The following is an 11566-nucleotide window of genomic DNA, read 5'->3' as shown; positions in this document are numbered from 1 at the left end:
AATTTTATACTTTAGTTAGAAAAACAAAAGGCTATTTCAGACGATTGTTTAATACTAATTGATGAGAAAACTCTTTTGAATGGAAAGTTAGAAGATTTAAAGAAAAAAAATGAAGACTTAATAAAAAAATTAAAAACGCAAGAGAACGAATGGAATGAAACAAAGGTGTTCTTACTAAAAAAAAGCATTAATATATTATATTTTATAAGAGAGCAAATAATAGAATCAAAGGCATATAACTTATTTTTGCTCAAAATTTTATTCATTTTAAATAATTTTTTCAAAAAATTTATTAATATTAAATTATATTGAAGGAAAAATTACATGAAAATCAAAAGCAACGAGAAAATTACCTCCATGGAATTCGCATGAATCTAGAAGCTGAGATTCAAAAGCTTAAAGGTATTTGCAATGAATACAAAGAGAAAACCATAGATTTGTTTGGAAAAATTAATGAGGTGTAAATCATATATATTTCCCATTTATAATTTTTAAAAGATTTCAAATATGCTGAAATCGGCTCAGAATAAATTTAACCAAATGAATTTGTATTATCAAGATGACAGAAAATCATGGCAGAATAATTCTGATACTATGATGTCGGAAATAAAAATTTCGTATGAAAAAATTTTGGAATTTGAGCAGCAGATATGTTTTATTCGAGTGCAAAATCAAAATATAACTCAGAATCTAAAGGCAAAAAATGAAGAAGTTCAAGAGCTCCAAGAACTACTAAAAGATAAAGAAAGAGAAATTGAGGGGCTGTTAATAATTAAAAATAATTGGTTAGAACTTAATAAAGATGCGTCTAATTATTCTACAACTTTTAAAAAATATCTAAATTACAAAAGTTTTATAAGAAACAGTATACGTAGATCCTTTAGCTTACCAAATATCCATGATTATGCAAATCATCAGATTATAAAAATCAATAGAAGTCTATCTCTTTCGGGGTGCACTAATTATTTAGAGAAAAGTATATTTTTTCAAAATAAATTTAATTATGGTTATCCGTTTAGAAATAAAGATGACAAATCATCTAGCATATGCGCTAAAGCAATACAAGACTGTGAACAAAAATATGCAAAATAAAATTATAAATTTGGAACATTTGCTTACTATGGCTGAAAATTACCAAAATGATATCAATTCTACTCATTTAACTCAAGATATTGAAAGTATAAGCATTTCGTCATATATACATAAATTTAAATAGAATATACTAATTATTCAACGAAAATTTAAGTTGCCTAGAAACAATTATAAAATAGTTATATATTTTTTGATAGTAAAATAACAAGTAAGTGTATCTAGAAAAAATAATTTAAACTCTTTTTATACTCAATGGTTCGTTTCGAACCATATTTATTTGAATTAAATATGTCATAATCAAAATCTTCTAGTGCTGTAAACAAACGTCGATTATCTTTTTGAGGAAAAGGAACGCCATTCATTACTTGTTTCAAAAGGTTTTTTTCTGAGTAACGATAACGGCCGTTACTGTAGTTGATTTCGAAGTTTTTCTTTTGAGATGTATAAAAATTATCCTTAGCTAACTTAATATTCTTGTACAAATACAATTAGGTTTATCTGTAATTGATATATGGTTTTTTTTTTACATATTTACTAAAATAGTTTCTTAAAAGATATTTTATAATTTTTATAAGATTATATATTTTTTTAAATGTTATAAATAATATAATAGCTATTTTTTAATTCAGATCAACGACCAAAGTTCTTCATTTTTATTTTATTTTACATTTATTGTTAAATTTTATATAGTCAAGATTGTTAATCTTATTAATATTGAATGAATCAATAATTTATTTTATATAGAATATATGTCAATAGCACTTATTTCCTCATGGTGGAGATCATTTAACTCTGTCCTGGCCCCAGTATGAAACATTTTTTTACCCAAATAGAAGAAATCGATTTAGTATCTAAGTAACGAGTAACGGGTTAACATTTTCAACGAGTAACGCGTTAATTTTTTGAATAGCGAGTAACGCGGTTATTTTTTCACAAGGTAATACGCTGACGCATTTCTTTTTTCGTTTCTTTTTTAAAGTAGCATTATAATTTTCTAAAATTGACTTAATTTCTATTGTTTCAAATTCCTCACATAGGTGCCAAAATGATAATGAGGTTGGATCTATATATTAGTGAATACACGCAATGCATGAATTGTTTTTATATAACTAGTCAGGATATGGATTTATTCAAATAAAATGTTTTGGATATAAACTTAAGTTTAATTTATTTTATAAGTAGAATATTATTTAAAAAATAGTATATAATAAATAATTCACAAGAAGTTTTAAATAATTTTATATGATTTAGATATAAAATCTGATTGTGAAAAAGAAAAAATATCCAACAATTATCTTACACACTTATTAGATACTGAACGAAATAGATGGAAAATTGAAAAACAAAGCTATAACATTACCATTAAGCAAGTAAAGTGATATTCTTTAGTATATTACAAGATTTTAAACACTAATATATTATTTTTATAAAATTTTCATATAAAGTTATAACTTCAATAAAATTAAAATGGAGAAAAAAATGAGATATTAAATTTGGATCTAAAAAACACTAGGTAGCAATGACGCCTATAACCGGGATATGGTATCAGGAGCTACCTCTTTAGTAAAATTGTCCAAATTTTTTACTTAGTTTCATCATTCTTGGGAGTAATAAAGTTTTTAGTTTTCCAAATTTCAATTCTAATTTTAGTTTATACATGTATAATATCAATAAGTTTTGCATTCATAATAATAGAAAAATATTTTAATTAAATAGTTTTACCGAATAATTTTACAAATGTACATTTTTAATTTTTGTTATATAAGCGATATGACTGGAAACCATTGTTTAGCACATATTAGAACTGATAGAAATATTCAGGCATCTACTTTGAAGAAATAATATTATTAAACTTTTTGTCATGAATTAAATTTAGCATTGTTGGGAGATAGGGAAGACCTGGGTAAGTTGGGACATTTTTTATAAAAATAACGCATAACGTTACTCGTTACAATTAATATTTACTTAAAAAATATGGGAAAAATATTTTTTATTTAAATTATATTTTTTTAAATTTTATAAATAACTTAAGTCGAGTTTTTAATTCAGATCAACCATCAAATCCTTCTTTTATATTATATTTATTATATTTTTATTGTTGAATTTCATAAAGTCAAGATTGTTAATCTAAAATTAATATTGAATCACCATTAAGATTATAGGGAAGGTAAAATTAGGGCGTCGCTTGTCGAATAATACAATTATTCGATTCAAAAATTGAATACAAGATTAAATGGTTTAAGTTTCAAAATGATCTATATATTTGATGAATGCTTTAAGTATGGTGCAAACTATAGATAATCTATAGTTTTGGGAATCTTCGAGCTATGATATAGGTGAATTAACACCCTCCTTTCGCACTTTCTGAAATCCCCATTCTCTACATAAAACATTTGATTTATTTTTATTATAATATTTCAATTATTTAATGAATATTTTTATTTCGAATTTTTATAAATGGCTACTGATTATCCGTAATATTATATATCTGAAGGGTTAGAGTTAAAGGTGTCGTATTTGGCGTGGAATTCACTATATATAAAAACCAAAAATGCACACATTAATTTTATATTAATAGATTACGTAACATTATTTATTAATATATGTGTATTATACATAAAATTAATTAATATTCGAATTATATAATCTTTATTAGATGTGTAACTTCTTAATAATTGCATTAAATATTTTACAGTTGGAAGAAAAAGTTGATAGCCTCAAGGTAGAATTTATTGATTCAAATAGGCGAAACAGTGCAGCCGAAAAAATAAAATTGATTGAAAAAAGATCTAACATTGAATTATCTTGGAATGTAGAACGCAAAGAATTTAAAAAGCAATTAGATTTGGCAAATGAAAATATAAAAAACTTGCATCATGAAGTTTTTTTTCAAAATATATGCAAATATATATATAATCATCATGATAGATATATAATATGCAACAAGGATATGATAAGCAACGATATCGGCTTTTTGAACAGATAGATGAAGAAAAGGGAATGCGACACAAAGAACGAGAAGAATTAATTAGAAATCTATATCAAGTTAATCTATTCACATTATCCTTTATATATCCAAGTTAATCATAGTCTTTTAGTTTCACTTTTGAAAAATTATTTTTTAATTCGAAAAGTCTTATTTATTATGTATGGGATATTGATTTTAAAAAAAACTATTTTACAGATAAGCGTTCATATGGATTTTTAGTTTTCCTAAGCTCTAATTGGCTTGAATGATTTATATCAATAAAACTGATTTTTACATTTATGTCATGTAGCATCAAGAACAATTATCCCAAGTTCAATCAATGTCTGAAGTATCTATGTATTTGCTTAAAAGCGAAATTGACAAATTAAAAGAAAAAAACGAATCTCTGCAAAAAATTGTGCAGGAGACACGAAGAAGACGAAAAAAAGCTAAATCAAAACTTGAATTATTTTTAAAAGATGTATGCGTTTAATAATTTATATTGACTTGTATCTAATTTATATCATAAGATCCAAATTTTCCGTCATTCGCGATCTGAAACAAACCTAAAAGAAGAAACAAATGAAAAATCAATAAAAAATGATGTTTTAATTCGACACCCAATTTGGGATAAAAATAATAATGATATGGAATTAACTCTTAGTCAAGTTATAATATATTTCGTACAAATAAATAATAAATTTAAATTTATTTCTCAAAGTTAATGTTGGTTGTTAAAGTTATATACATCACACTTGCATTTTTTAAAAGAATAACTGGGTTTTAAAGATTAACTACCAGCCTAACCTTTACTCATTAATTAAATATTTTTTCAATCAAATTATTTCTTTTACTTGAAAACGTTTTGGGACTTTAATTTACATTGATTTTGAGACATTTATAATACTTATTATATCTTCATATTTTTAGATATCTGAAATGACAAAACAAATTTTGTTATACAATAAGTTACTATCAAAGTATGTATAATATTATATTAAATTAATAATAATTAAAAAAATTTAATGACATTTTATATTTTAGACAAAAAGAAAATTCAAAGAAAGATTTTTTATCTGCATCCTATGAACAGTCTCCTACATCATTAACAGATATAAGTATAACATCTCACTCTTTATCGCTTAGGGATGCCAGAGTTTTATCCCTTTCAAGATTAGGAAACAAATTTTCACAATCACCAACAAATACTATAAGCTCTTCCTGTAATGATAGCTTCGATAAAACTAGTTTGCCCCCAGATTTTTTGTCGAGACTTAAAATAAAGTCTAAATCATTTTTTAAATCAGACTTAAATATAACCTCAAAGAAACCTGTATTGTTTAATTCTTCTTTAATCTCGCCAAATCAGAATTTAAATCCAAAAATAGATGAAAGTCCCAATCTCACATTACCCAAAGATATAAAGTTTGCAAATCAATCGATTACAAATGCTAAAATAAGTTTAACAAATAAACAACCTCTAATAAAGGATAAAATCAAAATGTTTTCAAATTCTAATATGTATTTAAATCAAAGAAAAAACGCCCCTGCTCCAGTATGTTTCTCAAATAACTCTTCATTTTCATTTAATAAATCTAAAACACCTGTCCAATCTCTAAATTTAGCTGCGAAAGCTTCTGCTTTAAAAAATTCAAGCAAATCTCTAAATTTATTCAAAAAATTTGAGGGGCCCAATTACAATCTTACAAAATCCTTCAGACCCAAGATTCAAACAAACTCATACAATAAAATGTCATTAAGTAAACCCATAGCGATTGTCGAAGGCCAGAAACACGAATTACCTATTTACAAAAAATAATTTCCTTTTTATATTTTTGATTTTTAAGATCAATTATAAAATTGGTTGGCTTATTTACATACAAATTATATTATATAATAAATAATACTATATATTTATTATTATGTATACTTCAATTTATCATTAATATTTGATTATTTATTTATACACGCAATACAATGTTTGTTTTGAGTTTTATCATAAAACCAATTTGTAAAATAAACATAATATAAGATTTCTGAGATAATTCTTTCCGATGTTTTGATTTTTGTATATTGAACAAGATGCCATTTATAAATAAATATATAATTAGCGAAAATGGAATAATCAAATATCTTATGTATTTATGACAGAATCATAGCCAGCTTATATATAAAATATATATATATAAACCTTTCCTGATATTTTATTATTTAGTATTAGAGTAATTTCCTTGTAGCCCATTCCTAGATAATCTATCAATCTCGGGCATAATTTATTTTTCGCCTCTTACATCAGCAATATGAACATTATTTATAAAATTCAATATAGTATCGCCTGTCTATAATTGGAGTGCTTCATGTGCAAAATTGTTGAAACTGGGTAAAACGATCATATAAGAAAAGCTTATAGATTATATAAGTAAAAATTTTCAGTAAATATTCAAATAAAGTAACCCATGACCGGAAAAAAAAATTTATAATACTAGTTCAAATGATAGCTTAAAGAAAATTTTACTCAGAATTTTTTGTGAGCAAATTATTGAATAAAACCAAATGCAAGTGAAATTAAATTAACACTATAAAAAAATTTTGTTCAAAATTCTCCTTTTAAATTTTATTTATGAGAATTTATTAACTAAAAGTAAAATAACTCAAGGTAACTACTATAAATCATCAAATTATATAATATAGACCTAATCTTTATTTAATCCTAATTTATTCATAGAAATAATAATTTATCTGAATAAAAAATTAGTTACGCTACAGGTGATTATAAAATATGTTAATATCATAGATAGTTCATATATAAAAAATTATGAAGATATCTCAAATGTGCTAGTGCTAACGTCAAAATTAATATTTTTAAATCTAGTTTCTTCTAAATAGCGCTCATCTCGACACCGTGTCACTATTAGTGATGCTATATTGCTAGTTTGAGCCGATTTTTAAAACGACCAACTTAATATATTAGACAGAAAAAATATTGCCTATACTTCGAGATTTCGTTAATGTCATCAATGAAACTTCAGGCTTAAATTAAGTGATTCTGATTTTGTAAATTATAATAAAGTAAAAACTATGAAACAAAAAATGGAATCAAAAAATCCACACCTCCTTATCCAGCCAAAGGGCAGGCCATGGATGCCGAAGGTGTCCGCAAATTTTTTCTACCTCAATTTTAAATTTTTGACCAAGCAACTCTTGGCCCTGTTTGTTTCAAGTGACTTTATGGTAAGCGCTATACGGTTACTAATATCGCTTATTGAATTCTTAAAGCCATTGTGTTTGGATAGATTGTTCGTATTTTTTTTTATCGTTCGTACGTTAGATTTTAGCACACCTAGTGATAAGCTGTTTAATTTAACTAGTCTGGAAAAACAAATAGTTTTTTAAAAACAATAAAATCATTGTCCCTCGTAATTACCAAATCTTTACAGTGTTTGAATAGATTTTCTACTGTCCCATCGAAGAGCTAATGCTTTATAAGAAATCAAATGTAAACTATGGATCTCAATATTTTCAAATAGCTATAGACTGGGGAAGGGTTGAACCCCTCCCAGAACAGAAAAATACAGATTATATGTTTAAAAGTTTCAAAAATTATTTAGTATTTCAATAAATATCTCAATAAAATTCTATTTTTAATATTAAGTTTGTTGAATATGAATATAAAGTTGTTTGTTGTTTATATTTCTGCAAAGATATCATTATTAAATATTTATATCAATTATTTAATATTAATATACTAATACTACCTTAAAAAAATGGGAAAAGGTTAAGATAGGCTTTCTTAAAGCACTAAGGGTACAGTTGAAAACTATTATTGGATGGATAGATAAAAATGCTTTTAATACTGCTAAATATTTGTGTTAATCAATTTAACAAACCCTATTCATTATTTCATTAGTTTTAATGAAGTATATTTTTTAATTACTCATTTAACAAAAATCTAAATATTGTTGAAGTAATGAATGATGCCAAAAGGCTTCTTAGATCATTTAATTAAACTGAATCAAAAATGGATATTTTACAAGTCAACTTTAATCATTTATCAGACTAAATTCTAAAATTGATAAACTTAGGCTTAGCAATGATACTTCTTTAGAATCAATAAGTAATCTTTATTAAAAATAATTATCAATTATAATTTAAGTCATATTTGTCATCAATTCCTTGTCAACAGTTGACAGGCACCAATGAGGCCTAATATGATGATCCAAGCAATATATTTCCATCAGAGTCTCCCAGCAATCTTATTAACGAAATTTATTTCAATATGCATTAAATCTAAGAACTAATATTAAAACATTTAGTAATACTATACAACTTTTATAAATATTGTAGAAATGAAAAATTATTTTCTATTTTGACTATCCATAAAAGCAGCTATTTAAAGACATGTTAACTCTTAAATATATATAGAAATATAAATCCTATTTCAGTGAAATCATAAAAGAAATAAATAAAGGTCCACTTACGATAAAATATGTATATCAGAGACCAGCAAGGTACCTTTTGCTTGGTCCTGATTTTTTTCAGGACAGGCCGGGGTTTTTTCAGGACCGGATACGGCATATATACATTTTTTATAAGTCCAAATTAGAATATAAACGAAATACAAAAAGTAAAATAATATTAATATAAACGAAATACAAAAAGTAAAATAATATTAAAAAAGTAAGGTTACGCCGTTTATAAAATAAAATTAGATTATAACAAATAACAAAAATTAGATTATAGTAAATAATAAAAATTCAAAAACAAAAAGAATTCAAAAACAAAAAGTATATAACGCAACATTCTCCCTCTTCTGATAATTTCATCGGAGAAGTCATAGAGAGTTTGTTGTCCAAGTGGTTTATCATTTTGGTAATAAAGTTGTATCACAAATCATCGTAACGTTGGCTTGTCCCAATCGTTGGTTTGATCAATTCGATTTTGCACGTTGGTTTGTTTAATCCCAAGCTTGATATCCATATCGTAATTTGTCTCCATTAATCATAGCTTGTTTGATAGTACTCAATTGTTATTATCATTTTTCCGAAATTGTTATTATCATAAATAAGTTGCGAATAAGAAATAATAGTTCATCATAAGAATAAATGAAGAATGATAAATCAATAAGATTGTTATATTTTTAGCGTTTTAATTTTTTGCGTTTTAATATAAGCGTTTTAATATTTAATTTAGTTTATGCAATTTAACATTTATTTTATATTTTAAGTTACATAGTCTTTTAAATAAGCAGGTTTTTTTTTAATTCGCACAGGTCTAGAGATAGGTGTTATATCTTAATTTTTATATTTTTGTCCATACTTCCCTCCTTAAAAGAATCCTTAGAGTCATAGTTTATAATTGTGTTAAAACAGTTTCTAATTCTTATTTGATCTAAATGTCTCCTCAAAATACCTTTCTCAGTCTTAATTTGGAACATCATATCACTTTCTTTATGTGTGATTATACCTTTTCACCATTTATCATCACCTTGTACTTTATACCAAACAAAATCTCCTACGTTAAAAGTTCTATTTCGTGGTAAAGTAACTTTTATTTTATTCTCCTTCTCCTCCATCTGTTTTAATAAGTCCCATTTAATTCTAATATCTCGATTAAACATTCTCTGTGATGGTGTAACTCCTGTAGTATCATTACGCGTATTTCTGTAATTAAGTAAAAATTTGCTAAGTGCGATATCTGGGTCTATTTTAATATTCCTTTTCATATGTGTTTTGAACGTTCTAACCATGCGTTCAACCTGGCCATTGGATTGCTGGTGATAAGCAGATGTAAGCACATGTTTAATACCAAAATTGTTGCAAAATTTTTCAAAATCGTTACTCGTAAAGTTAGTGCCGTTATCAGTAACTATAGTTTCAGGTATTCCGTATAGCGAAATAGTTTTAAAGATTTCTTTTAAAGTAACATTAGTCGTAATATTTTTAACAGGAATAATAATTGGAAATTTGCTGTAGGCATCGACTATTATCAACCAATTTTTTGTGAAAAACGGACCCGCATAATCTATATGTATCCTTTCAAACGGTTTGGTTGCCGAAACCCATGGTTTTTGTATCTTTATAGGATTATCGTGATATATATTACAATCGTCACAACTTTTCACTTCCATAACGATATCATTATTTATGCCAGGCCACCACATGTAATCTTTGGCTAAGGATTTGATTTTTCCTGCTCCCAATTGACCTTCAGTTTTTCTCATAGAAGACGGAATTATGATTTTATTGCTTTTGTAAAGACAATCTTTAATTATACTTAATTCCAATTCAATGTTTTTATAATATTATTCATTATAGGTCTGTTGTTATTAATATCATTTATGACTTGTTTTAATTCCGTATCTTTCAAAGTTTCATCACGAATTTGATCAAAGTTAATAGGTAAATCCTCATATTCATTTATAATGGTTACATTTTCAATAGTTTCATCACGACATTCTTGTGGTAATCTCGAAAGGCAATCAAGAACAACATTATATTTACCGGCTTTATACTTTATATTAAAATCATATCCTCCTAATGTAATATTCCACTTCTGGAGTCTTAACGACATGGTGCTATTATCCTTAAGACCCTTGGTGAAGATGTGAACTAGAGGCTTATGGTCAGTAATAATTGTAAATTTTGTGCCGATTAAATATTCCTGAAATCTCTTTATAGCGAACATTATAGCGAGAGCCTCACGCTCAATATTGGTATAGTTCATTTCAGACTTTAATAAAGTTCTCGACGCGAAAGCTATAGGTTTTTCTTTACCATCTTTTTCAATATGTAATAGTACAGCTCCTAAACCACATTTTGATGCGTCAGTGGCTATCCCTATAGGTAATTCAGGGTTAAAATATGTCAAAGCAGGTGGAAGACTAATTAACTTCTTTAGATCATTAAAACTTTTAGAGTGTTCTAGGTTCCAAGCCCATTTTTCTTTGTTGACAATCTTATAAAGAGAATCGGCAATTTCCGCAAAATTATTCAAAAATTTTCTATAGTAGCCAGCCATTCCCAGAAATGTTGATAATTCAGCAGCTGATTTTGGTTCTGGCATATTAATTATTGCTTCAATTTTGTCGTGATTAGCATGAATCCCCTTAGCGTCAATATCATGACCCAGGAACCTCACTTTGTTTTTAAAGAACACACTTTTATTAAAGTTAGGTATTAACCCAAACGATGATATTCTATCAAACTTTTTATGTTGTTTAGGTGGGCTTCATCGTTTTTTCCAGTTATAAGTAAATCATCAATATAAAATGTAACGTCATCCATGTCACCGAAGATTTGATCCATAATCTGTTGAAAAATTGCAGATGAGGTCTTAAGCCCAAAAGGAAGTCTAGTAAATTGGTAATATCCCTTATGCGTAGATATGGTTAAAATATTTCTGCAACTTTTATCAATTGGAATCTGTAAAAAAGCATTTTTAAAGTCAATCTTCGTAAATTTCTTTCCTTCCGAAAGTTTAGCAATTATATCATTAATTCGTGGTAGA

At 26.1% G+C, this 11566-nt stretch overlaps 2 protein-coding genes across 2 annotated transcripts; one reads left to right on the top strand and one right to left on the bottom strand.

The window, feature by feature from the left end:
* Positions 1-275: 275 nt before the first annotated feature.
* Positions 276-6026, top strand: LOC135929772 (uncharacterized). The gene is made up of 9 exons (XM_065466482.1): positions 276-976; positions 1020-1178; positions 2344-2462; positions 3788-3973; positions 4021-4137; positions 4371-4541; positions 4591-4728; positions 4991-5040; positions 5105-6026. The coding sequence occupies exons 1-9, from the start codon at positions 508-510 to the stop codon at positions 5877-5879; spliced, it is 2184 nt and encodes a 727-aa protein (XP_065322554.1). The 5' UTR covers positions 276-507; the 3' UTR covers positions 5880-6026.
* Positions 6027-9527: 3501 nt separating this feature from the next.
* LOC135930226 (uncharacterized) lies at positions 9528-11077 on the bottom strand. Its single transcript, XM_065467009.1, has 3 exons — positions 10743-11077; positions 10182-10332; positions 9528-9830 (listed from the first exon to the last, which is right to left on the bottom strand). The coding sequence occupies exons 1-3, from the start codon at positions 11075-11077 to the stop codon at positions 9528-9530; spliced, it is 789 nt and encodes a 262-aa protein (XP_065323081.1).
* Positions 11078-11566: the final 489 nt, after the last annotated feature.

Source organism: Gordionus sp. m RMFG-2023, chromosome 5 (assembly GCF_954871325.1).
Source record: "Gordionus sp. m RMFG-2023 chromosome 5, tfGorSpeb1-WG-v2, whole genome shotgun sequence".
NCBI lineage: Eukaryota > Metazoa > Nematomorpha > Gordioida > Chordodea > Parachordodidae > Gordionus > Gordionus sp. m RMFG-2023.
Note: the sequence above shows the minus strand (reverse complement) of the source record. Positions and strands in the feature narration are given on the sequence as shown.

What these genes read in the sequence shown, in the direction of transcription:
- LOC135929772 (XM_065466482.1), top strand. Translation starts at nt 508, where the DNA reads ATGCTGAAATCGGCTCAGAATAAATTTAACCAAATGAATTTGTATTAT. An exon ending in TTTAACTCAAGATATTGAAA is followed by an intron (nt 1,179 to 2,343) that starts GTATAAGCATTT and finishes TATATGATTTAG; the next exon opens with ATATAAAATCTGATTGTGAA. An exon ending in ATAACATTACCATTAAGCAA is followed by an intron (nt 2,463 to 3,787) that starts GTAAAGTGATAT and finishes AATATTTTACAG; the next exon opens with TTGGAAGAAAAAGTTGATAG.
- LOC135930226 (XM_065467009.1), bottom strand. Translation starts at nt 11,077, where the DNA reads ATGGCTGGCTACTATAGAAAATTTTTGAATAATTTTGCGGAAATTGCC. An exon ending in CGTGAGGCTCTCGCTATAAT is followed by an intron (nt 10,333 to 10,742) that starts GTTCGCTATAAA and finishes ATTGGAATTAAG; the next exon opens with TATAATTAAAGATTGTCTTT. An exon ending in ATAATGATATCGTTATGGAA is followed by an intron (nt 9,831 to 10,181) that starts GTGAAAAGTTGT and finishes GCTTATCACCAG; the next exon opens with CAATCCAATGGCCAGGTTGA.